At 38.5% G+C, this 25,806-nt stretch overlaps 1 protein-coding gene and 2 non-coding genes across 3 annotated transcripts in view; all 3 read left to right on the forward strand.

Annotated features, from left to right (window-relative positions):
• sema4f (sema domain, immunoglobulin domain (Ig), transmembrane domain (TM) and short cytoplasmic domain, (semaphorin) 4F) overlaps positions 1-21,262 on the forward strand; it is a 68,479-nt gene extending 47,217 nt beyond the window's left edge. Inside the window, exons 2-14 of the mRNA XM_053629275.1 lie at positions 10,721-10,875; positions 12,143-12,202; positions 13,471-13,569; positions 13,993-14,104; positions 14,496-14,615; positions 15,830-15,984; positions 16,142-16,323; positions 16,907-17,048; positions 17,253-17,475; positions 17,589-17,698; positions 18,057-18,208; positions 18,304-18,359; positions 18,952-21,262. Coding sequence (XP_053485250.1) covers positions 10,721-10,875; positions 12,143-12,202; positions 13,471-13,569; positions 13,993-14,104; positions 14,496-14,615; positions 15,830-15,984; positions 16,142-16,323; positions 16,907-17,048; positions 17,253-17,475; positions 17,589-17,698; positions 18,057-18,208; positions 18,304-18,359; positions 18,952-19,733 — 2,348 coding nt within the window. The 3' untranslated portion in view covers positions 19,734-21,262. The remainder of the gene's footprint in view (positions 1-10,720; positions 10,876-12,142; positions 12,203-13,470; positions 13,570-13,992; positions 14,105-14,495; positions 14,616-15,829; positions 15,985-16,141; positions 16,324-16,906; positions 17,049-17,252; positions 17,476-17,588; positions 17,699-18,056; positions 18,209-18,303; positions 18,360-18,951) is intronic.
• A 2,589-nt stretch (positions 21,263-23,851) lies between these two features.
• On the forward strand, positions 23,852-24,042 carry LOC128610852 (U2 spliceosomal RNA). Its single transcript, XR_008386455.1, has one exon. It is a non-coding gene; the product is annotated as a U2 spliceosomal RNA (small nuclear RNA).
• Positions 24,043-25,305: 1,263 nt separating this feature from the next.
• LOC128610849 (U1 spliceosomal RNA) lies at positions 25,306-25,469 on the forward strand. The gene has a single exon (XR_008386452.1). It is a non-coding gene; the product is annotated as a U1 spliceosomal RNA (small nuclear RNA).
• The last annotated feature ends 337 nt before the right edge of the window (positions 25,470-25,806 follow it).

Here is a 25,806-nt window from a genome sequence, read left to right on the forward strand (position 1 = left end):
ATTGCAAAGGAAAGTTAAACGGAGTTGCATGATAACTGCTAATAGGTAATAGATCATTTGAGACTAACATAATACATACACTGTGAACAAAAAGGCTATTAGCTTTGTTATAAATCTCGGGATACTGCTCCATAGTCACATTAATTAAACACAATTCTTTAACAGTTTTTTAAGCTTTGTTTTCGCTAATCATGCGTTATGAATGCGCTGCCAGAGCTTTCGTTTACAGCGATTTACTCTCATTGGTTAGTGAGATTTGGATGGACAGCTCCCTGACCTGGTAGCAGAGACTTCAGTGTTATGAATGCTGGAGAGCCTCCTGGATATGGTTTACTGTATAGTTATAGTGTGTTCTATTTTGTAGTGGAAATTACTTACTTACTTAGTCAGTATATTCGTTCATAATTCATGTTTGAGGTTTGGGTAGTCTCTCATGACTGTTTTTTTTTTGAGATGGGCTCTCCGGAGCAGTGGCATCATCATCAATGCCATCATCCTCCTCCTCCTCAGCAGGACACTCGAGCTGTCCATCCAAATCTCACTAGCCTGTGAGACTAAATCACTGTCAAGCTCACCCACACGAGAGGTTTGTGCCAGACTGGCGAGCATAAATAAAAACTCTGGCAGCGCATTCATAAACACGATTAGTGAAAAGGAAGTGGTTTATTTGAAGACCATATTAAATTTTTGCCACAGAGTTCACTGTTTTCCGTTTCAGAGTGTTTTTCTTCTTTCTCATTGTATATTTTTGTTAGTTTCTTGACAAGTTATGTTCAATACTTTTGGCACAAATTTAACTTTAAAGAAAATAAGCATGCAGATGTATCTTCAGTAAGTCTAGCATACATTTATTAAGTGGTTTTTTTGCCCATAAAGCCAAAAGAAACTGCATTTATTAGCAGTTTTAACATGTTTGTGACGCAGAGATGGCCAGTGTACTGAGATTGATCTGTTGAGTTAAGTGTATGAAGGGGAGCTCTTGATTTAATGCACCAGGGGCAATAAAAATGATCTCTATCTAACTAACTTAGCTAAGCTCACTAGTAGTATAACAGTCCATTATATTTATTGTATATTCATTGTGAAAGTTTAATTGTGCTCACACTTAAAATATTATTAACCGTGCAGCCCTGGTTCAACAGAACGAAGGATGGAAGAATCTGAACTGTGATTCAAACTTTTACTTTCTGTTGAGAGGAGAGTAATGCTGACAGTAAGATGGAAAAGGATGTGATGGCAGCAGACGGTGAAGGGAAGAGGTGGCACAGTGGCCATCACACCCACTACCCATCTCTTGACATTCCTGCCTTGGATGATTGGGTTCAGTTTCTCTCTCTCCATGTCTGTATCTCTCTCTCTTTCTCTCTCTCACACACAATGTGAGCAGAGATGCATTACTTCTTAACACTCACCTGTTGAGAGTTTTTATTTCTGATCAACAGAAAGGCCGTGTAAGTTAATGACCCGTTAATGGAGACTGATGGATGTAACGATGTCTAAAATGCCTATGTGATGGTGCATTCAAACGCGTTCCTCATTGGTGGTGTCAGATTTTTGAAGCTTAAAAATGAAAATGTCTGCACCTCCATTTTTCATTTCAGAACAGTTTAAATGCTTCAGAGGTGGACATGCTGTAACGGAGTTCAATCTAACACTTCTGAAACCTGTCGTTTTAGTATAGTCCAAGAACCCCTTTCATTCTGTTCCTGCTGGAGAGGAATATGAATCCTACCATGCATCCTCTACAGAAGCCTCTTGATACTTTTATCAAGGTATAGAGCATGTCTGAGTGCTGTGCCCACGTGAGACGTCACATTTTTCTCCTCTGTTCCTTTGCCAGACTTTGATCTTGTTTTTCTTCTCGAATACCCTTGTTACTTTTCGCCATTGTTTCTTCGCTCGTGCTTTTTTCTATTCAGCTTTAGTCAGCGGCATCCCTCGTTTCCATGGTAACCCCAAGCCTATTGTGTGGAATACATTAGGGATGCTGCATCCAGTTTCTTATATTCCAGGGGAAAAAAAGGATTGTATCCATTCATACAGGCCTCAAGAGTTAATGCATTATTTATCTTCTTGGGTTGTGAGTAAAATGACAGCCAGTAACTGATCACCTTTCCACTAAACAATTATCTATGTGTGCATGTGCATGTGTTGTCTTGTGATGCTGATTAAATCAGGAAGTTCAACTGAATTGTGAGCAAGTAGTAGCAGCAAGTGGTTCTCAATGACACATGGTGAGAGATGTTTAATATTGCAGAGACATGAGTCACTGTACCTAAATAACTATTTGTTATGTAGATTATTTGCAGTAATTGTGCTGATGAGGAAATTGCTTTGATGTGTTAGATTGCAGTGTTGAGTAACGCCTGGGCTGAACAGGAAATAGTCCTTATATTTTGATTTCAAATCCAGTCGAAGTCATTAGTTTTCTTCCAAGTGATTTGCACAGCAACAGAGTGACTCTTTGCATATTTATGGATGTCGGTCAGGATTTTCTCCAGTGTTGATGATGAACATGGTTGTGTCATTTCATTTAATTCTACTGTTAAATTATATCACATTCAGAGCATCTTTATAGACCTCAGTAGTGCCTAGAATTGAATTGCTGACACCGTGATATAAAAGACTATGCTGATTAACCCAGTAACAAGCCGTGTTAATTATTCCCATACACTCTGTGATTGACCGGTTTTGGGTTTGGGGTGCATTATTCATAAATGTTGTACTCTTCCTCTTTCTAATATCAGCTCCCACAGTCCCTGCACTGTTGGAGTCAATCAGAAAGCATTTATACAGCACACTCAACTTGCTGTGGGGCTTTATGCAGCAGCAGGCATGTGGGGGTAGGGTGCATTTTGTACAGGGAGAGGGAGGAAGATGGCATCCGTATGAGATTCTGACATGATGGGAAGGAAGAAAAAGCAGCATACTGAGAAGAAGTCAGGCAAAATCAGAGAGATGATGATTACTTATTATAGGTTGTAGAGAAGTATGATAGAAGATGGCAGCACGAACCAAGTAGAGTGAAAAAGCTAAAATGCCACCGCTGTTTACAGCTGTCGCACCAAATATGTTTACGCTTCCCATTCTGTCTCTTTCACTCACTCTCTCTCTCTCTCTCTCTCTCTCTCTCTCTCGAGCTAGTTTTTCATTCATGATTAATGGAGTGCAACTGAATAAATGATTAATGAGCAGAGTGGAATAGGCTTTGGCTGCCTTTCCTTCCATGGCAGGCCAGCACTCAGGCTTGGCACTCCAGTGTCATCTCTCTGTTCTGCTGCCATCACGGACCCCTGCTCCGGAGTAAGCATGTGTGTGTTAGCTGGAAACTGTGAGAGTTTTGGTGCTATTTGTTACTTTGCACCACCTGCTGAGTATCTCCATGTTTTTAATAGGGCTAGAAAAATGGTGCTCTTCCTGCTTTTATATACACACTCGAACCATATTTATCTCTCTCCGTTACACCACAAGACCGATGGATTGACAGAAGGATGAAGTCATATTGTCATGTGACCTAGGTGGCAGATGGTGTAAGAACTTAACACCACATCGCCACGCATTCCTAGAGGGACAGAAACGCGTCTAGCACAAGGACATTTCTGAGGACCTTCACTCAGGGACAGGGTTAACGTCTGTCTCTGTCTTTCTGTCTGTGTCTGCCTCAAACTGGAATGTCAGTCAAGGATTGAGGGGTGGGAGAAGGGAAAATGGGTGAGAGTGTGGGTCCATTTGGCACACTTTCAGGGGACAGATGGAGGGAAGCAAAAAAGCAGAAGTCAAAACAATTTGGGAACGAAATTGTAGTGAAAGGATCTTTCAATGTGTCATTGCATTTTAATGCTAGGATTAATATCCAAAGTAGGATTTTATGGCACAGTTGAAATGGATCATTACTTTAATTTGGTTTGTGAAATCTCCCTCTCTCTCACACACACTCCCTCCACTCAATCAGAATAATGGTTATCTTTGTGCGTTTCTCTTTTCTCAAATAGAATTTGTACTAAGCCTGTGGCATACAAATGCACATTCCTTGGTAAATTGCTTGCATTTCTGTAAATGAGTCACATGTAATACATATTTAAAATACTTTTAAAGGAAAATCCCAGTGTGGTGTTTTTTTTTATTTTGTTTTATTTATTTTTTTTTTTTAAACCTATTCTCTGTATTATGCGTGTTTAACACATTGTAATTTTAACAATTTAAAACCTTATAATTAGGGCTGCAACTCACAATTATTCTCATAATCAAATTAATCGGCATAATTTTTTTTTATTGATGCACAGATGATTAAACTACTGTCCCAAATGAATAATAAAACTCTCACTTTCATTGCACCTTATGGTTTCTGTTACTCATTACATTTAGGGATATTGTTTTACTTATGTTTCCTTTGATTGTACCATTTTTATTTGACGTTACAGATCTTTCTTGCACTCCCACTGTTTAGCACAGTGTCTACATTGCGACTGAGTATCAAGGCAGCCTTGTTACAAATAGATCACACCTGTTATTAAAAAAAAAAGACAGAATTTACACGGCAAACGTGCAAATACACCATATAACAATAAACCCTTGCACAGCATTTTGGATATAAACATAAGTTTGTGCTTGTGCATCATTGTCGTGCTTCCATGCTACACAAACTCCGCTTTGTAAAGTTTGCAGGTTACAGTCTTCCTCATGGTATTTAATAGAAAAAGCACCCCTGCCTTAGAGGACTTGGAGGTTTCACACTTTTTCCCGCTGTCACTCGATGATTACACCTCCATCTGATGGTGACTGAGGTCATGTTGGGTACAAAACAGGGGTGTCCAATCTTATCCAGAAAGGGCCGGTGTGGGTGCAGGTTTTCATTCCAACAAGCAGAAGCCACACCTGAGTCTATTGAAAGCCAAGTTCAACTGATTAAACAGATGGAATCAGGTGTGTCTCCTGCTTGATTTTAATGAAAACCTTCACCCACACCGGCGCTTTCCGGATAAGATTGGACCCCCCTGGTATAAAAGGTAACATTAAAAAGGTTCACATAAACAGTAAACTGAAGAAAGTCATTGTCAGTGACTCTGGGTATTCTGCTAAAACTAGTGGTGTCACATTATGTGCGTTTGACGTCACGTGCCATCGCCTAGGAAGTGGATTATTCTTCTGTTTAGTAAAAAAAAAGTTAGTGTTCCATTTGAGACCATATCACCTTTCTAAAATTAATACGGTAGTGTGCATAGTGTAAGTGTATAGTACGTCATTTGGGACACAACTTTGGTGTGTATTCTCCGATGCGTGTTTTCGGAACACAAGTAATACAATGACCAAACAGACCAACTAATCAATAATGGGACTTATTGAAAACAATTTTCAAAATCGATTATTATTGATTTTATTGATTAGTTGTTGCAGCTTTACTTATAATACAAGTCTAAAGGTGGTTATTGAATTAAAATGTGCATTTATATAACATTGATTCAAACTGAGCTGTGGCTCAGGTGATAGAGTGGGTTGTCCACTAATCTTAGGGTTTGCAGTTTGATCCCTGGCCCATATGACTCCTGGCATGCTGGGGTATGCAAAGAAAAGAATTTCACTATGCTGTAATGTATATGTGACCTAATAAGACTCGTTATCGTTATGACTCCACATGCCGAAGTGTCCTTGGACAAGACGATGAACCCCTATGTGTGGGTGTGGGTGAGTGTGAAACAGAGTAAAGTGCTTTGTAGAACAACTAAAGTTAAAAAGTGCTATATACTTATTTAGACCATTTACCATTCACTTAAACAATATAGGTTTGAGACGAATATGAGGAAAAAATCCCTATTTGGATTGGATTAGTTTATCAGATGGATGTCTAACGCATTGTTTTACATGTCATCTCAGTGATAAAACTCTCGCATCCAGACAGCAATAAGATTACCACAGGAGGAGCGTGTTTCTAGCGGGTTATACTTTCTACAAACCTGGATGTTTGCATTACGTGCATAGATATTTTTATAGATATGTTTATAAAAAAAACTAATAGTTTCTGATCTTGTGCATTTGTATATATAAAGTAATACATTACACCTGTAACCGGCATTATAATGGCTCATTTAATCAGCCTGTAGGATATTGCATTTTTTAAATGATGATATTTTCCTTTTCTTCCAGAAAAGGCTTTCCCAGGTAGCATGTAGTAAAGGAGACTAAATATGGCAAGTAATTATTATTTTTTTACTATCTTTTTTTTCACAACACAAGGCGACATCTGCATAGAAAATCATGGACACGTCTGCGTGCACACTAAAATTATCAGGCGACCGCTGTTTGGCAGGGGGAAAAAAATAGGTAATTTGCCCTGTAATTTTCTCAGAGGATGATGGAGAGAAACACTGACATGGCTGATCTGGACAGAAATAAAATCGGAGTAGCACCTGTAAAATAGGAAACTATACCAGGACTCCATGTAAATTGAATCCAATGCAGATAAGGCTAAAATCTTAATTAAGCTGTTCTAGTATATTTTTATTCTCTACTGTACTCAGGCAAAACATTAAAATATGACTTACTTATGTATTTTAATGGTTTTTGGTGTATAAAGCAGAAGAATTGTGAGCATTTGTACAAACATGTTTGTTGATGCCTTAGAAACAGTCCTTAGACCCATATGTTGTTTATGCGTTGTTGATACACGTGCAGATGCTACAGGTTGACAAAAAATGCTGGAGTATTCCTTTAAACTGAAGCATCCCTTCCCCCCAACCCTCTCTTATTGTAGGCTTTGCTTTTTTTCTAGTATGGAGTCAGAGAGAGCTGTGTCTGTATAACCATTACTCGTCACTGGTGGCAAATATTGACATTGACATGTTGTCATATGCTTGTGTGTGTGCTAGAGTCACTAGTACTAAGTAGGGATATTTATGACTGAGCAAACTGAGCATATACTCGTACTGATAATAGCAGTAGGAGGATTGTATAACTGGCATTGCGTTCATATTAATCAAATTCATTTTATTACATCCTTGCTTAATGGGGTGTGTGTGTGTGGTGGTGAGTGAAGTACAATGGCAGACCTTGTAGACTGACAGACTGATGGATACACACACACACACACACACATACAGTAGAAGCAGTACACAGCTGTCCCTTTAACAAGTAGCATAGACACAGAGCTTTTTTTTATGCTAGAGGGAATGTTTGAGTGTGACTTCACTTTAAGTAGACTGTTGTGAGGAGAAAAACAATAGATGAAAAGAATGGATAGATTAAGGTAGGAACATTAAACAGAAACAGTATTTGCCTGTGTTAATCATAGTGTGAAAGGGTGAGCTGAACTCTCTTGTACACAAAGACTTATCGTTCCTGCAAGCCTGTGGGTTATAGGGTCAGTGCACACATGGCTGAGCCTCCGTCAGATCCTCCTCCTCGTGACCCCTAGTGAGATCAAGTGGACCTAGACAGGGAGAACACAGAGAACAATAACTAATCTGGAAGTATATTTCTGTATTAAACACACTGACCACACTTTGAAAGCGCAATGTTAAGTTTCCGTCTTGCTAAAACAAACCAGGCAAAAGAGGACTTTATAGTGAAATGAATTGTATATTTCTTTTCTCTATGTTTTCATAATGTTCAACCAACTAAGTATAAATGAGCATGATTTCACCTCATGCTCTCTGGTATCTTTATTCTTGCTGACTGTCTGATAAGTGTGATATTGTATTTGCTTTTTTGAGGTGGTGGGGGGGAGTAAAATGTTCAGCCTTGTGTACAGTGAGTAATTTCCCTTAAGACCACAGTGTGTTTGCAGATATTTAAAGATATTTGCAGGCTGTAAATTGTGGTGTTGACTTTCAGTAATTTCTCTAAATAACCATATGGACCTCCATCATAGTTTTAAGATGCAACCTCCTTAATATAAAAAACAGGACATTTTAATAACCATGTACAAACAGTTCCACATGACCATTAGGAAAACCCAGCCAGCTTGTGGGCAAAACACATCCGATAAACATTTCTAATTGTATGATACTTTTAACGTGTTTTAATCACATATGCCGGTTACATATGTTAGGCTACGTCCACATTAAGCCAGAAAAAAAACCTGAAAGAGCATTTTTTTTTTTCTCTATGTTTTGGTCTTTCGTCTACACTGAGATGGTGTTTTTGTCCAGCAAAAACAGAGGTGGTTTTTTTTTTGTTGTTTGTTTGTTTGTTTTTTAAACGCTCTACCAAGTGGATAAATATTTAGTCATGTGACCCATTCAACTCAACTTTATAGTCTCGGGATACCAAACAACTCCACCTCTTCATCTGTATGTAAAAAAATTAAAAATAAAACTGTGCTTTTGCTCAACATTGCAGCATCAATTCAAAGAGACAGAGTATGTTTTTACACGTGCGCAGTATAGGGATGTAAAGTGTAGACGGAGAGCGTTTTAAAAAGAAAATGCAATTTTCAGATCTATCCGGATTAATGTGGACATAGCCATAGTAGATCCTCTGGCTTTGGACAGCTTCCCCAGTTATCCCCTTTTGAGAGACAGAGCTCACACTTCACTCTGGAAATTATCATAAAGTCATCTCTTTATGAAATAGAAAGAAATATCCTAAGAATCTCTCCCTCCCACATATTTTTTTTTTTTTTTTTTGAGAAAGTCTGCATACAATAACAGAAAAGTGGGAAGTGATTAGCATACATATTAGACAAAATGCACTAGTGCATTTATTTTTCTTTAATGTAATAAATTTTAGGCCATCAGAGAAATCTTTGCTTCACAAAGTCTGAAAACATTTGAGGGTCAAGTCACTGTTGCAGATCTTTCTAAATTGAAGTGTTGTGTGTGTTTTTAATGGAAATACGCAGATTAGTAGAGTTGTTTCATTAGGCTGGCCTGAAGCAACTCCACTACAGTGCAGCTCCAATTTAAACACAGTTAATTATTCACAGTATCAACACTTTCTCTAATGTATTCACAATATAAACACTTCTACGGATGCAGTACGTCTCAACAGAATTACTAATCACTAGCTAAATGAGTGTAACTATTGTTGTCATTGTGTATGTAGTCAGTGGGTGTGTATGTCATTGTTGTTGGTAGGGTATTAGTCGGTATGGTTGAAGACAATCATATACGGTCATGTGGAAAAAATAAGTACACCCCATGGAAATATTTTGACATCTTTGGACAAGAAAACATTTGATCCTCTTTGAAACAGTGCCTATTAAAAAAGTTGATGCACTCAATCAAATGACATAAAATTGACTTTTTTTTTTTTTTTTTTTTTTTTTAAACTAATTTTCACAATTTAAATTAACAAAAAAAACAGATCAGTCACATGGAACAAGTAAGTACACAAGTAAATCCATAAAATTAGAATCAGGTGTTCAAGATTGGGTGACAGTGATTAGAAGCTGCTTAGGGAGTGCAGGTGGACCCTGTCTTATTTATACCCCTCTCATATCTAGTGTCTGGTGTAACCTTTGTTATTGAGGTATTGCGTGTCATCATGCTAAAAATCTAAAGAGTTCTGTAAGGCCTTCAGAAAAAAGGCTGTGGATGCCTATGAGTCTGGCAAGGGATTTAAAAAGAAATAAATCATTCCACTGTAAGGAAAATAATCTATAAATGGCACAGATTTCAAATGACTGCCAATTTGTCCAGGACTGGCCATCCCAGCAAATTCAGCCCAAGAGCAGACCATCTGATGCAAGAAGTCGTCTCCAAGAACCCCAAAATTTCGATACAGGATCTGCTAGTAAGTTTTGCAACTGTTGGTGTCAAAGTGCATGCGTCTACAATCAGAAAGAGATTACCCAAATTTGATCTGCATGCGAGCCAGGAAAAAGCCTTTGCAAGACTACAGTTTGTCAATAAGCATATAGGCATGTCCAGGCCTTTTGGAATAAGGTGCTATGGACAGACAAATCAAAGATAGAGTTGTTTGGTCACAGTAACAGCAGACATGTTTGGTGCAGACCAAAGACAGCTTTTCAGGAGAAGCACCTCATACCGACTGTGAAGCATGGTGGTGGAAATGTTATGGTTTGGTGTTGCTTCGCTTCCTCAGGGACTGGACAGCTTGCATTCATTGATTCAACTATGAATTCTACATCATATCAAAGAGTGCTTGAAGATAAAGCTTCTTGGCCATCTGTCCAACAGTTGAAGCTGAACCGAACGTGGACCTGTCACCAGGATAAATCCACCAAGGAATGGCTCAAAAAGAAGAAATGGAGGGTTATGGAATGGCCTAGTCAAAGCCTGGATTTGAGTCTCATTGAAATGTTGTGTGGGGATTTGAAATGAGCAACTGGAAGAAAATTGCATGAAGAGTGGTCAAAAATTCTAGCAAGCTTGGTGGACAGTTTTATACAAAATGCCTACAAGAAGTTATTTCTGCTAAAGGGGCAATACTAGCTTCTGAGGGTGTACTTATTTTTCCACAGAAGAATATCACATCTTTTGATATTTCTGTTGAATAAATGACTGAAAATGATAATTTTTCTTGTGGTTTTGTTCAGGTAACCTATAACATTTGCTTTTCCAAATCTGTCTAATAGCCAGCAATTTCCATGGGGTGTACTTATTTTTTTCACATGACTATACAATATAATAAACTGGGTTTAGGTTTTGATCAGTTCATTATAGATTGGCATGAAATTTTCTTTTTTCTCTTTGCCATTCTTCCATCTCTTCTTCCCCCTCTCTCTCTCTCTCTCTCTCTCTCTCTCTTTTTTCTCTCTCAGTGGCGAGCTCCATGGTGACCCTGTTGAAAATCGACGACGTGGCTAACGTCAGCGCATTCCTATTGGACCGGGTGTCTGGGATACTCTACCTGGGGGCACGAGATACGATTGTTGCTGTGGATACTGCCAACAAATTACCAACAAAGTCTCGCAAGGTAAATTTAATTTTGCCTCTTGGATTTTATGAACATTAGGGATGAGACTAAAAGAGAAACTGAGAAACTGTCTACCAGGCAAACAACACTGCAAAATAGGCAAAGATAATTTTCAGAGTACCAAATGGTGTGTTCTTTTGTTGTTGTTTTTGGTTTTTTTTTTTTGGTTTTTTTTTTGTTGTTTTTTATATTATAGGATAATTGAAGGTGATTGAAATGATCTATTGTTATTCTGGGTGGTGATGAGCAGTTGCAAAAATTATTTTATTCTCAATAAAGAGCATCACATTATACTTGGTTGTGCTTCCAAATAGTCATCAGGGCAAGAATACTGTGAAAAGGAGATTACTAATCTGATGAAGGCAAATTGTTTTTCATTAAACCCCCCCGATGCTAGCTTCAACCAATGACCTCATCTCGTCTTTCTGGTCCATTTCACTAACCAAATTACCCCCCACCTCCATCAACCACCCCTAATTTCCCCCATTTGTGTGTGTATTAGTGTGTGTGTGTGTGTGTGTGTGTGTGTGTGTGTGTGTGTGTGTGTGTGTGTGTGTGTGTGTTGCTTTAGTAAAGTCTGGTATCACTGTGGCTGTGCTGGTTGCTTGGTGGTAGCATGACTTGCTCTGATATCAGGTTCCATTAAATATCATATGACAGATTTAACAGTGTCATTATAAGGAAGTCACCTCAAAGGCTGCTTCACTGTTTTATGTCTTGCAGGTAAGCCTGTAGGTAAGAGTTTGTCTTCCAGATAAACACTCAAGATGAAGAGTAGCTTGAGTCTGGGAAGTGATGTAATCGGTCAGAGCTGCTTTGCAATGCAAATGTTCTTTTCTTTTTTTTGTTTTATTTACAACATCCAATGGGATTAAGATCAAATTATCTGGTTCTCATGTATGTACACATAGTGCAAACAGCTTCGGGTGCTCTCTGGTCAATCTCTAATGATGTTTTAAATCATAGTTGATGGACAATATCACAGACTGATATCATGTATAGATTACTATTTTACTCTTGAGTAATTTAGATTTTTAACTCTGGGTTTAGGAGTCCGCCTGCATGCATGTGATGGATAAATTAATAATGTGACATGCGCAGCCTGCTCCTGTGTAATTACCTCTAATGGCCAAATGAGTATTTGCATATTCATGTATGGCACCGTCTTTTTTTGTTGCAACATGGGACGGTTCTCCCGTACCAGACAATAAGCCTACGTTTAAAAGCACTAAATTCCCCTCTTCTTCCGATCTCTTTCCATCAATAGATTGTATGGAAAGTTCCAGAAGAGAAGAGCAAATCTTGTGTGACGAAAGGAAAGACAGAGGTGAGTTCATGTCCGTAGGTCTTTTTGTGTGTCAGTACTCGTAAGTCACTTAGGAGACTCACTAGCGAGTCAGATGAAGTGTGGTTACTTAAGTGTGTGAATACTCAATTGTGCATCTGCCATATCATGTTTCATACAAACTGTAATTCCACTATAAATAAATAAATAAATGTATCCCCACTACATTAAAATAGATAGTTTACCTGCTGTATGTAAGAAAGCATAATTAATAGGCTTGAGATTATTCCTCGCTCTGTGTCTTTCTGGGAAGTTTCACATGGGGCCAGCGTGTGTGTGAGCGAGTTAATTAGGCCACTTAGTGGCTGCCGTCTTACCCACCATGCTGTTCCATGGTGATGTTGGGGGGCTGCGGCTGACTGACAGTTGGGAAGAGGCTCAGAGGGTGGCGATCAAAGGGTGAGATAAAGCAAACAAAAGGCATATAAGGCACAGAAAGAAGAGAGGGAGAGAGAGCGCAGTGGTGGGAGAGCCAGACTGAGCCTGTGCACATGCTGTTCATTTGAATTACACACGCACACTTCATTCAAATCACATTGAAATCAGGACCTGCCCCATCCTGATTGGTTTCTCATTTAAAACATTCCTAGTAGTTCATTCTTGTACTATACCACTATCATTCATACGCACAGTGATTCGTCTTCTTTCCTACTTGCATCTTCTCCTTTGCAATAAAAATCAATGAAAACCTGTCTCGGGATAGTGAGAATAAACAGCCTCTGCCAGGGCCAGTGGGTTTAAGAATTGTCAAGGATTTGGCTTTTCTGCTTATTCATGAGTACACACAGCGATAGTGACGTTCTGCTTTGCTTTTAAGAGTGCAAACATGGTGTAAAGGTGAACTATGCCAGAAATAGATAGGCATTGGATGAATAAACATGTTTTAGACAATAAGTATCTTTACAGTGCAGAATAGCTCCGTTCTGTAATGGTAATGCTCACAAAGTTTTTATGAACATAATGTGTATTAAATTATATCTCACCTGTTTTTGTTAGATCTGGCTTTATTAATGCCTTAGGCCACCGATGGTGATGAACAATAGTATTATTGCTTTTTTACTTACAATGTGTTATGTACTACAATATGTATAAGACGATGCACAGATAATGTGTTCTGTGCAATGATAATGCACCTTGTGTAATCACATTTTTTGTTTATATGTATAATTATTAGTTCTTTATAAACCGTAATATATTTTACTCCCTGGTGTCGGACTGTTACTCAGTGTGTGCTCTGCTGTCTCCATCAGGCCGACTGCAATAACTACATCCGTCTGCTGGAGTTCCTGGGAGATGGACGTATTTATGCCTGTGGCACATATGCCTTCGACCCCCAGTGTGCCTTTGTGGTAAGTGCGAGTGTGCTAGTTTGTTTGCGGGTGTGTTTGTCTCTCCACAACTAAATTGGCTTGGCATGCTCCCACACCCTTTCAAACGTCACATGATGGACATCACCCTGCATGACAAACACACAAAGGCTCATGCAGTCAAAGACACATTGATATGACAGAAATACAAATGCATTAACAGACATGCTCATGAGTCTCTCCACCATTAGAGATATTAAAGTGTAGTGGCAGATGGACTGACGAGTTGATCAACATTCTTCTTGTGTATGACTATTGCCTACTGACTCTTTTTTTTTTTTTTTTTTTTTTTTTTTTTTCTTTCACACTCTCCAGTTTTTATATATGGTTCGCCTGTAAGTTTGGATGTCAAGATTTTTGTTTAAAAAACAAAACATTGATTATTTTTTGTTATTTCTCATTCAGAATATCTCAAACTTCACTTTGGAAAAATTAGAGGATGGCAAGGAGAAGATGGAGACTGGAAAAGGGAAATGCCCTTTTGAGCCCAGCCAGCACTATACTGCAGTCATGGCAGGTATGAAACACGCATAGACACGTGTAAGATGATGGCTAGAGGTGAGCGGTATACCAGTATAAAAGCAAATAGCATATTGTGGGTAGGAACATACAAAACCAAAAACAGCTCTGTCCACAACCTTTAATAAAAATGCACCACCCAAATAAAACACATTACATACAGTACTATGATAAAGACAGATTATTACTTTACAGTGTGACTGGATCGCCATTTCTTTGCCCTTTCTGAACTCCCATCGTATATTTTAATGAACTTTTTTGGTACACTGCGATACCTTATTGTTTGAATCGTAGAAAATATTATATCCTCAAATCGGCAACCCCTACTGGTAGTTTTGTTCGCCTTATTCTTACATCCTTCCACTCAGATTCGTTTTCTTCACTCTCAGGGGGAATCTTGTACACTGCTACTACAAGTAACTTCCTGGGCACTCTCTTTGACATCTCCAGAGTAACGGGCATTGACCAAGAGCGGATCCGGACTGAACGGTCCATCAACTGGCTCAGCGGTGAGACACGCAACACGCATACATGCATTTAACATAAATACTTTCTGTTTTCGCACAGGTTAGCTTGGGTTAAAGCTTCACATTGGGAAACGTAATTTGGAGGTTTGATGATGAGCACCAATACTGTAGGGCTCATCGCTAAAGAGGCCTTTTGCTATTATGGCCTTGAGCAACCTGTCAGCTACAGCACTTGCCTCCAGCTTGGCAAAAAAGCAGGAAAAGTGCAAAGTGTGCTGAACATCCCTGTGGATAAATAAACACAAAGACCATACATGTAATTTGTAACATGGGCTGAATGTTGTTTTCTGCTTATTTTCATTCAACCTATGAAAAACTACTTATGACCCAGAGTACACTACTACCCTGTATTTTCACATTAGAAAAGTATTACTGTAAGATAATGATTAACTCCAATTCCCAAAATGCATCATGTGTTCTATTCATTATACATGCACAATGATGCGGTGAGGCAGTCATGAAAAATACAACAGCTTAAAGTGGTAGAATTAAAAAGACCTTTGAACATGGCAAGGTGCATTTACATTAGTACCAGTACAGAACAATGCAGCTGTGAGCAAGTTTTTTTTGCTGTTGTTGTTGTTGTTTGTTTTGCAAAAATATACATTTTAATGGTCTGTTAAATCTTCTTTTCTTAGATACATCATATATTCTGAGCACAGATTGTTGATGAAAGATGATTATCTATAGAATGTACACTATTATTATTATTATTATTATTATTATTATTATTATTATTATTAAACAAATGATTTAGACTTTCATTTCAGTTTTCATTTTATTTATTTCTTTTTTCCATTTAAGGGTGCACCCAAAATGCCAATGCACCACAAGCAGAATTTGATGTACAGTACTGCCTGTACCTATTCCAAATCAAGCCTTTCTTTCAGTTAATTGAATAACCAATGCTTATTTGAAAGCCTAGTGCACAACTTGGTCTACTGACTGAAATTTTTCTGGCTTCAGACATTTGTAGGACCTGTAATTACTGAAAAGAAAGCTTCCCCCCCCCCCCCCAAGTTCACAATAATTGACTATAGTGACGCACCCAGTGATACCAGCATAGCACCCAGTGATACCAGCTCTGGATCCACTGACCAAGATAGAACAGTTACTGAAGATGAATGAACTTTACAATTGCTGTTTAACTTACTACCATGACTGTTCTGAAACTCAGTCGTTTCCCCTGAATGCAGATCCGGAGTTTGTCAGCTCAGCCTTTATCCAGGAGGATGAAAAGAACAACCCAACAGGCGAAGATGACAAGATCTACTTCTTCTTTACTGAAGTGGCCAAAGAATATGACCTCTACACCAAGGTCAAGGTGCCCAGGGTGGCTCGAGTATGTAAGGTAGGAGCTAGACTTTGTTGTGTTTTTTTTTTTGTTTGTTTGTTTTTTTTAAAAATCATTAAGATTTCTTTTGTTCAGAGTTTTTATGCACTGATTCAACTTCTCCTTACTTTGTGGTTAGTCGTGTGCACATTCTAACATTTTCTCTTTCTCTCAGTCTGATATCGGTGGCATGAAGACCTTACAAAGACGCTGGACAACGTTCCTTAAGGCTCAGTTGGTGTGTGAGGATCGAGGGAGTGGTCAGCGCTTTAACGTTCTGACCGATGTGTTTACCAAACAGCACCAGCCAGGAGACCCCAGCAGTACACACTTCTACGGTATCTTCACCTCGCAGTGGTGAGTGCGGTTCACATCAGATCCCATCCCATTTAGTTTAAGATGGACCATAGGTACTGGAATTACAGTCCATTATCATACTCATACATCCACAATGCAGTTATACCATTGTGTTATTAATTAATTTATTTATTTGAAAAAATAATGTCACACAGCATAACTCTTGTCTGATATTGATTACATTATACCTCCTTGTTTTATTTTTTATTGTAATTGACCACTTTGTGGTCGGAGCGCTGTACTTTTTATACTGTGTTGTTGTTATTTGTAATGTTAGCAGTAGTAGCTGACCCTGTGTTGCTGCTGTTGCTATTATTATTATAGTAGTAGTAGTAGTAGTAGTAGTAGTAGAACTACCTTATGGCACATTTTAACTGGCACCTCCCCACTTTCTTGCACAATAGCGAAGTTCCTTGTTTACAACCTAAACCCCCCCCAAATATTTCCGTTAGATTTTTTTTTTGTTTCACACTGTGCTGTTTTAACGTAGTTATGATTATCTGTAAATGTTTTTTCTTTTTTCCACTACTGTAATGCTGCAATCTAATCGAGGATACAACTGTGTGCATGTGTGTGAGTGTAGGGAGAGGGAGGAAATGTCTGCAGTGTGTGTGTACAGTCTGGAGGACATCACTAAGGTGATGGATGGACCTTTTAAAGAGCTGAAGAAGAGTTGTGAGACCTGGATGAACCCCGAGCCAGTGCCGACACCCAGACCAGGCCAGGTACACATCCACAGTCATACTATACAAATGAACATTACTATATAATCTAAATAATTCTCTGGTCTTTGTTTTTCTGAGTATTTTACATTATACTGATACCCAGAGTGTACAAAATACTTCCCTCATTTACATCCTCTAATACATGTGGTGGTGTTGTTTTATTAAAGAACATTTTTCTCATTCTCTCTCACTTTCTGGCCACAGTGTCTGAACAGCGCTCTAAAAGCAGAGGGCTTCGATTCGTCCCTGAAGCTGCCTGATAAAGTGCTGACATTCATGCGAGATCACCCTCTCATGGAGAACAGTGTAGTGTCAGCACCCCTACTGGTCAGGAGTGGAGTTACATACACCAAACTGGCTGTAACTCTGACCCCCGTCTCCAACGGCAACAGCAAGCTTAATGCTACTGTTCTGCATCTTGGGACAGGTGAAAAATTAAATGATGAAGCAAGAAAGTGTGTGACAGTGTGTGTGTGTGTGTGTGTGTGCCCTGCAATGCTCTTTGTTACATTACATATATTATACTTTTGCTTTGTATAGATCATGGAGAGCTTCACAGAATTGCAGTAGTGGGACCGAATGCAACTCTTCTGCAAGAACTCCCTCTTTTTCCAGCCTCGGAGCCCATCAACAATATCCTTCTATACAAGGTAAACAAACACAAGCACATATAACAGAGACACAAGGCGGGATAGAAAGAGAGCCTCAAGACAAAGACTGCTGTTTCCAGAGAGTTAATAAACATACATGAAGACTATTGAACATGTCCAAGTATTAGATATGACATCGAGTGTAGCGTACTTGAACACATTTCCTAATACCGTAAACAATGTGACTTGTCTTCAGTCTTATTTTGAAGATAACTATGGTGGTCCTGGTCAGAATTACTGTGTCTCTGAACCCCCAAGAGCCACTTTATTTCTGTCTGACTCCTGGTTTTCATGTGAATGTAGCACAAACATGTATACAGAGACAGGACACGCTGTGATGCTCTATCCTCCTTCTCAGGATGCTGCTCTGGTCAGTTCTCCTCATTCTCTGGTGAAGTTGCCTACAGAAGGCTGCTCCCTCTACCCTACCTGTGAAGTGTGTGCACGTGCACGTCCACTTGGCTGTGTGTGGAGACAAAAAGAGGCTGCCTGTAGCCTGGCTGTCACAGAGTGAGTCGCGCACACAGACACACACACACGCGCGCACACTCACATGTACTGCACATTTCCTTCAGCACCTAATGCCTTTATAATTGTGCTTACAGACCTGGTGAAGTCCTAAATCCTGATTATTTGATCAGTCACTGTGGAAGGAGTGAAGGTAATACTATATTATTTTTGTTACTCAGGGCACCTGATTTGGTTGTTTGATTTTTAAAACCCCATAAAATTTATTTATTTATATTTATAATGGGGGCAGTGGTGGCTTGATGGTTAAGGCTCTGGATACTGATCAGAAGGTCGGGGGTTCAAGCCCCAGCACTGCCAATCTAACACTGTTGGGCCCTCGAGCAAGGTCCTTAACCCTCTCTGCTCCAGAGGCTATCAAGGCTGACCCTTCACTCTGACCCCAACTTCCTAACATGCTGGGATATGCGAAGAAAAAAAGAATTTCACTGTGGTGTAATGTATATGTGACCAATAAAAACTATATATAATTAAAAATAATGCTACCTCAGATTGATGCTTTTTAAAATAGTTTAATTTTTATGTTTTGGACTTTACCCTTATCTTTCAAATATGATGAACCTAAATTACTCCTGATTTAGAAATATACTGAACTACCATTTCAGAAGTCAATTACAATACTTGATGTTCTTACCATTTTTACAGCCACATTAAAGTATTGTTTTGTGTTTAAGCTGAATCTAATTATTGCCTCCCAACACCCCCACCCCCTTCTCTCAATACAGATCGTTGCTCTAATGAGATGAAAGACCTACATGTGACAGAGGGACTACATGTGTTGCTGCCCTGTGTTCAGGTCTCACCTCGTCCCTGCCACTGGCAGCATCCACCCCAAAGACATACTCGACGCCACCTCTCTGACCTGGAGGTACGGGTCACTTTGGAAAGCAATGGCACTTATATGTGTTTCTGTGAGGAAGCCGGGCGAGAGCAGCCAGCCTGTCCCAGGGCTGCATACAGACTCCTCCTACAGGGGCCGAGTACGAGTTCGAGCATCATGCAAGCATCTAGCCGTCAGTTCATGGCCGGGTACGTTATATTTTTCATCGCTGGCTTTGCAGTTTGTGGCTTGCTTGTGTGTCTGTTACACCGATATCGCAAGAGAGGAGGAGGTGGTCATTCTTCATCAACCTCAGAAAAGGGGCGCGACCTGTTGCCCTCTTCAGACACGCCCCAATCACCCAGCAGCACCAGTCTCTTCTCTGAGGCGGTTCCCTTTACAGAGAAAAGGAACGGGACGCTGAATGGGCATGGAGGTCAGATGTCTGACCGGAAGTGTGGTTATATTTATACTAATTCAAGTGGACTCAATGTACAGGATACGTCAGTGAACCTGGTGGAAGGATTTCCTGGCCGAGAGAGTGCGGGGCCAGAAGGAGAGGAGGAGGGACTAAGGGACGGACTCTTTGAACTAGTGGATGGAATGGGAGGACTGGAGGAAGAACTTGCTAAGCTGCATGTGCTGCGAGGAGCACCATTAGCACAGTGTGAAGAGAGCTCCATCTGAGAACACTTAAACAAAGAACTTACGGCTACAGTATAAAACCGTATGCATAAACAAACGTACATCCTTGAGACTACCTGTAAGTTTGTGTGGTAGCTTGTAGCAAATCTGGGAGAGCAAACATTTAAGGAAGTTTGTGAAGACAAATGTGTTGGCCTATGAGACAAACACGCATAAACACACCCATTAAGAAGCACGGTGCGTGTTCATGATCGTGTGTGTTACTGGCCAGACAGATAGAAGCAAGCTTTTGTAACTGCTCTCACCACTGTGTCCAGCCTTTGCCAACACAATCACACACTCCATGTACTGATTGTGGCATGTGTGCATGTTTAACCTCTTTCTGAGCTGTTTTTAGCCCAGAACTGAACAATCCAAATCCGTCTTGGACTCTCACAAAGTGAGAAGTCAGACCAAACCATATTTGACTACTAAACACCAAAAGATCCATCAGCTTTAAGCAAAGTTTCTTGAAAGATCTCACACACTCATTGTTCACTAGTAACTCTTTACAGTCAGCAGAGATTTCCAGTGATGGGATGGACAACAGAACCACATATGCCCACTACACGCATGAGGAAAACTAAGGTGTTGAAGGACCACTGTGCTGAAAGCAGGGGTATTACGTATACAGTATGGTCATATAAGAGTGACAAGAGAAATCTCACAGCCTATAAAATAAGTTTTAAGTTATATATCTTAATTTATAACTAAAATAAAGTCTTACTAGACTACTTATGACATTCAGCGAGAGAAAAAAAAACTTACTGCAGTATGTTTTGTAACTTCCTTATAGAAGTCATCTTCTAGGTTGAAACTGTAATCACCAAAGTAAAGCAGGGAAAATATCCAGAAGAAATGTTCTTGTCCAAACACAGTGAGGCAAGAGGTTATGGTCCTACAGAGAAATTAAATCTACACTTCTAATTTGACTGGTTTGTTCATTAGTCATAATGATGTCCATAACAAATATTGTACATGTTTGTGAATATCCCATAAATAATTCATTGTTTATTTTGTAGTGACCATTTAATCCTTTCCACCATTGTAACAGTCTTTAATTGTTGTCTGTTTTAAGTATGTCACTGCCATTTGTCTTCCTGTGATTCCTCTCTTTAGTTTTGTTGTTGTTGTTGTTAACGTGACAGTTTTGTGTAATGGAAATGTAGCACTCAGGATTCTATGTACAGCCTTCTGATCTTAAACACACAGTCTACTGTCAGCATTTGGTAGCATGATAGTCATAGGTACATATTTATCATTTAAAAAAATAACTATTTCCATACCACAATTTACTATGTCTCAAAATTAATGTTATATATTGATTTATTATTCCTGAGTCTTATATTTCCTGTTTTTGCTTACGAATTAAACAATGTTAATGTACAGATGTTATATTCTAAGGTTTTATTTTTATAATTTATATAATAAAGATAAATGTAAATTTGTTTTGAAAAGAGATGTTTGTGTGAGCATGACTGTATGAAAGAATTGTTTTGTTTTTTAAAAAAATAAAATAACCCTGATGGAGAGAGTGTCCACTTTATCAAACCATTAAACAATGTACATAATAAGGAATAAATTATTATAGTAATTCTCTGTATTTTCTCACAAACAGTTCTTCAGATCTGTTGTCAGAGGTACACAGAAAAAAACAACAACATTCTAACACATCAAAATGACCATGGTGTTTAAAAATCACATGATTTTCTAGTTGTTGACATTTGACTTCTTGGAAGCAGTATTGGAGGTTTGGTCAAAGTGCTTAGGTGCTTGATATGTGGAGTCGCTGGTGATGCCAATTTTCATTGAGAGTCCAGTTGTTCAAAGATTAGGAATATTATTGCTAATAAATATGTATATAAATATCTATATTATATTCATGTGTGTAATTTGTTCTAAACGTTTATGTATCAATCAATCAAAGTTAAGGAACATCTCATAGCAGTTTATCTAGGCAGGAAACGAGCAAGGCCTATATCAAGCTTGCTATCAATTGGGTGTATAAATGCCATTGTAGAAACATTTGATCTGACTTTTGTACTAACGCCAAAGCAGTCCTTCATCAGCCCTCATCTTTTTTAGCCAAAAAAGTCGGTTTAATGATGGCTCGATAATCAAGACCCGGCATTATGTGATGGTAAGAAAAGGAAATTTGCTTGTGTATAAGAGTGTATTTAAAGATTGCATGCTTCGCAGAAACCTAACACAGGTGAAACAACACTGTGTTGGCACACAACTTTTGATTTCTTTACATGAACAGCATATTTTCAAGGTATTATATATTTTGGACCGAGTGGACGGCGAGCCAACCAATCACAGTGAAGCTGTGTGTGATCCAGTAATTAACACTGCGTGAAGTTTTGTGAAAAGGTTTGGGATTTCACGTCATGTTTGAAGGCCTGAATCACTTAAATTAGCTACATTAGCTAGCGGACTGGATTTGATAAGAAGGTATGAACATGTAAGACTTGATTATGCTTTTTCTTTAAAAAAAAAAAAAAAAAAAAAAAAACACCACACACACTACGAATTTAAATACTCGGACTGACTGCTACTATACCCGCATTGTAAGGAAGTTAATGTTAGTGACTGATTAATATTGTATACAAGCATTTTTGTGTATTCTAATACCCGTTTCTGAAAATAAAGATACCAAGCATGCATGCAGTTAAAAAAAAAGCCATTACAAACACGCAAAGTAAGTGGAGGCCTATTAACGGGTATATTTAGTTTGTTTAGGCTCATTGTTTAGAGAGGCTAAAATCAGTCGTCACAGGGATCTGCTGCTAAAATAAAACTAGTTAGGTTAGAAATCTTTATTAATGCCCTTGAGGGGAGAGTCATTTGCCACTCGTATATATCACAAACAATTAAACATTACAACACAGTCAGTCCAAACAATAATTACAGTTTCATAAAATAAAATAAAAACCTCACTGCAGCAGGAATAAAAGACCCAAGTCGCTCTGTAGACCACTGAGGCCATAACTAATCTCTCACTAAATTAACTTTTAAGTCCACTAAAAATACTATCTATTGGATGACCTTCCTAAATCTAAATCATTTTTAATTTTGCCCTTGTTCTCTTTTCCACCGTGAACTCAAGTGAATCTGGAGTAAAATCAATAACCTGATCATCTTATTCATCCTATTTTTGTTATCCACAGTAATAATACCTCCCCAACAAAGCACTGCATAAAACAAAACACTGGCCAGGATTCCCTGGTAAAAGAAAAAAGAAGCTTCCCATTAATAATAAAACAAAACAAAACTTAACTTTCTTGGGGAAAAAATCATCTTGATTGAGCCTTCTTGAACATTACTTCTCTGTTCTTTATCAGAGCACTCTCTCGCCATCTACTAGTCGAAGTGTAAAATAGATTAACTATAATCACATATTCACTTGATGGGTAATAATGATGTGTAATTAATTAGCCCTTATGAGCTGAAGGGGGTGAGCAGTGGCAGCATCAGCAAAGAAATATAATTTTATCGGCACGTCAGGATGTTCACATGTCAAGTTAAAGCAATGTTAGGGTTTAGTTTTGTACTTGTATGCTCACTCATATGGCCTAAAGAACTGAGTTACATATCGAATACCGCCACAAGACGTGTTTAATAAAACAGGGTTAAATAGAGAATTTAACTCCTCACATTTCAAATGGATGCGTCACTGCAACCTGCAGTACCACATTTGGCCACCGAGAGGCGACTTATTATTTATTATTTTAATCCGAAACGACAGTTTTGTCTTCTGTTAAATATTTACTTTTGACTCTAGTTTTATCCATTTTAAAACACGTTTTAAATACATTGCGTTTATTTAGAAATTGCCTTCATTTTCTTTTATAGTACAGACGAGGTTGTATCCGTCTGATTGGTCAGTTTCTGAACTCATTAGCAATTCCTCCTCCTCTTTTTGTACGGCATACACTTCAAAACCGTTCATTTAATCTGTGTGCTTTTCTGTTGCAGTTGCTTGAGGGTTTCTTGAGTTATTACATTCTAACAATGCGGTTTATATATTTTATTAACTATTTAGTGAATAAAGTAGTATTTGCAGTTATCGTGTGTTGTGTAGTGAAGGATGTCCCTCCTCGTGGTTTATCAGTTCAGGTATCGCTTCTCGGCCTTTTGGCTAAGATCAAGTGTAGTATCTGTTCTTATCAGTTTAATATCTGATACGTCCCCTACCCGGGGACCATATATTAAATTGATTTTTGGAGCAGGGAGATGGAATAGGGGCTTGCTCCGTCCACTCCACGCATCGACCCGGTATTGCAGTACTTCCGGGAACGGTGCACCCCCTTGATACTGTCAAAGAAAGATTATAACTGTGTATTTGTTTGTTTGTAGTGTTAATTACTTATATGGAAGGGGATGCCAAACTTATACGTAGTTTGTTTGTGGAGTTTATGCATTTAAGATGTTTATGATCTCACTGAATTCACAGTTCACGCTGAATTCATAGTTCACTACAGGAAGGGATTTTTAATTGTTCATACAGGACCAGCGTGGATTTGTACAAGTCTGTATTTTTACATATATCTTAATTTCTCTGCTATGAAAACCAAACTCGCTACTCCGACTTTTGGCTGCAGTTTTAAACCAAACTTTAAAACAAACCGCACAGTAAAGTCATTTATTTTCTGTTTTAAAAAATCGTAGAAAGACAGCTGTCTTTATTGGAAGCCTGACTTATAGCGTGCCAAAATCATGTTTAAAGGCTAAATTATTGTATTTTTAAGTGAATTAAAACACGCATTGTAGTTCTACAACGAAAAGAATTATTTCTTGCGCTTGATTAACTTAATTTATCCAACGGCTCAAATTTGTCGTAATATTAATATAAACTACTAATGTATCAATTTATTATTCATAATCTATTAACCACATCAATCATAATTTGTGGCAGACGGAACTATCAACCCGGAACTATATATCCGGTCTCTAATTGCCGGTCGGACAGAAACTTCTGCTTTCATGCGAGTTTTTTTTCAGCTCTCTTTGTTCATAGATTGTGATGATATAATCACTTGTATAAAGCTACTTTTCTACCTCAATTCCTTATTTATTTGGTAATTAAATGAATGGAAGTGGGATTTCTTGTAGAGACGTCGTTTTATTTTGGCTGTAACTCGCTGCCTGACCTGCACACCGAGGGGGCGGGGCTAATTGTAGCGAGGCTTTCAAACAACCTTCATAAAATTGTTGAAAAAATATTTTTGCTGACTCCCATTGCTTATCGTGTAGCAATACGCTGCTTCTCCTGGACTGACAGTTGTGATTTTAGTGTACATTCTACAACTACAAAAGCCGTTTTCTGGACAGTGTAGGCCTCCTTTACATATTCAGAAGCAGTGCATCATGGGAAGTATTATACTGTTTTGTTGCTAAGAAAATAGACGACCACACGACTTTAAGTGTAATAAAACATAATAATTTTTTCAGTCCTTTTAGGCTGTAGTGTTTTACACTTGGATGTTTGTTTAATATTTAGTGCTATATTTTTCACCATGATGGTAAACGGTGTGTGCTGTGGTGCAGTCGGTAGCCGATGGAAGTACAAGTCATACTTACCTGGCAGGGGAGATACAATGATCAAGAAGGTGGTTCACCCAGGGCGAGGCTCAGCCATTGCACTCCGGTTGTGCTGACCCCTGCGAATTCTCCAAATGTGGGAATCTCGACTGCATAATTTGTGGTAGTGGGGGACTGCGTTCGCGCTCTCCCCTCATTTTCACTGTAGTAAAGTCAGAATTTTTATTTATGCCAAAATGATTGTATTATTGGATCACTCCGTGAAAAGTATCATTCAATAGTCATTCAAATGCTTATAAATCTTTAGCAATAAAATGTAACTTTGCCGTGAATATGTTTAAATATCATGATTAATGTAAGGTGTTACACCTTGAGATATACATAAGATAATTTCATAAACTCTTTATAAATTCTCCCCATTAATTAGTGTCGGAAACTGTGACATTCCATACCTAGAGATATACATAAGATACCTTGAGATATACATAAGATAATTTCATAAACTCTTTATAAATTCTCCCCATTAATTAGT

Source organism: Ictalurus furcatus, chromosome 7, assembly GCF_023375685.1.
Source record: "Ictalurus furcatus strain D&B chromosome 7, Billie_1.0, whole genome shotgun sequence".
NCBI classification, from domain to species: Eukaryota; Metazoa; Chordata; class Actinopteri; order Siluriformes; family Ictaluridae; genus Ictalurus; species Ictalurus furcatus.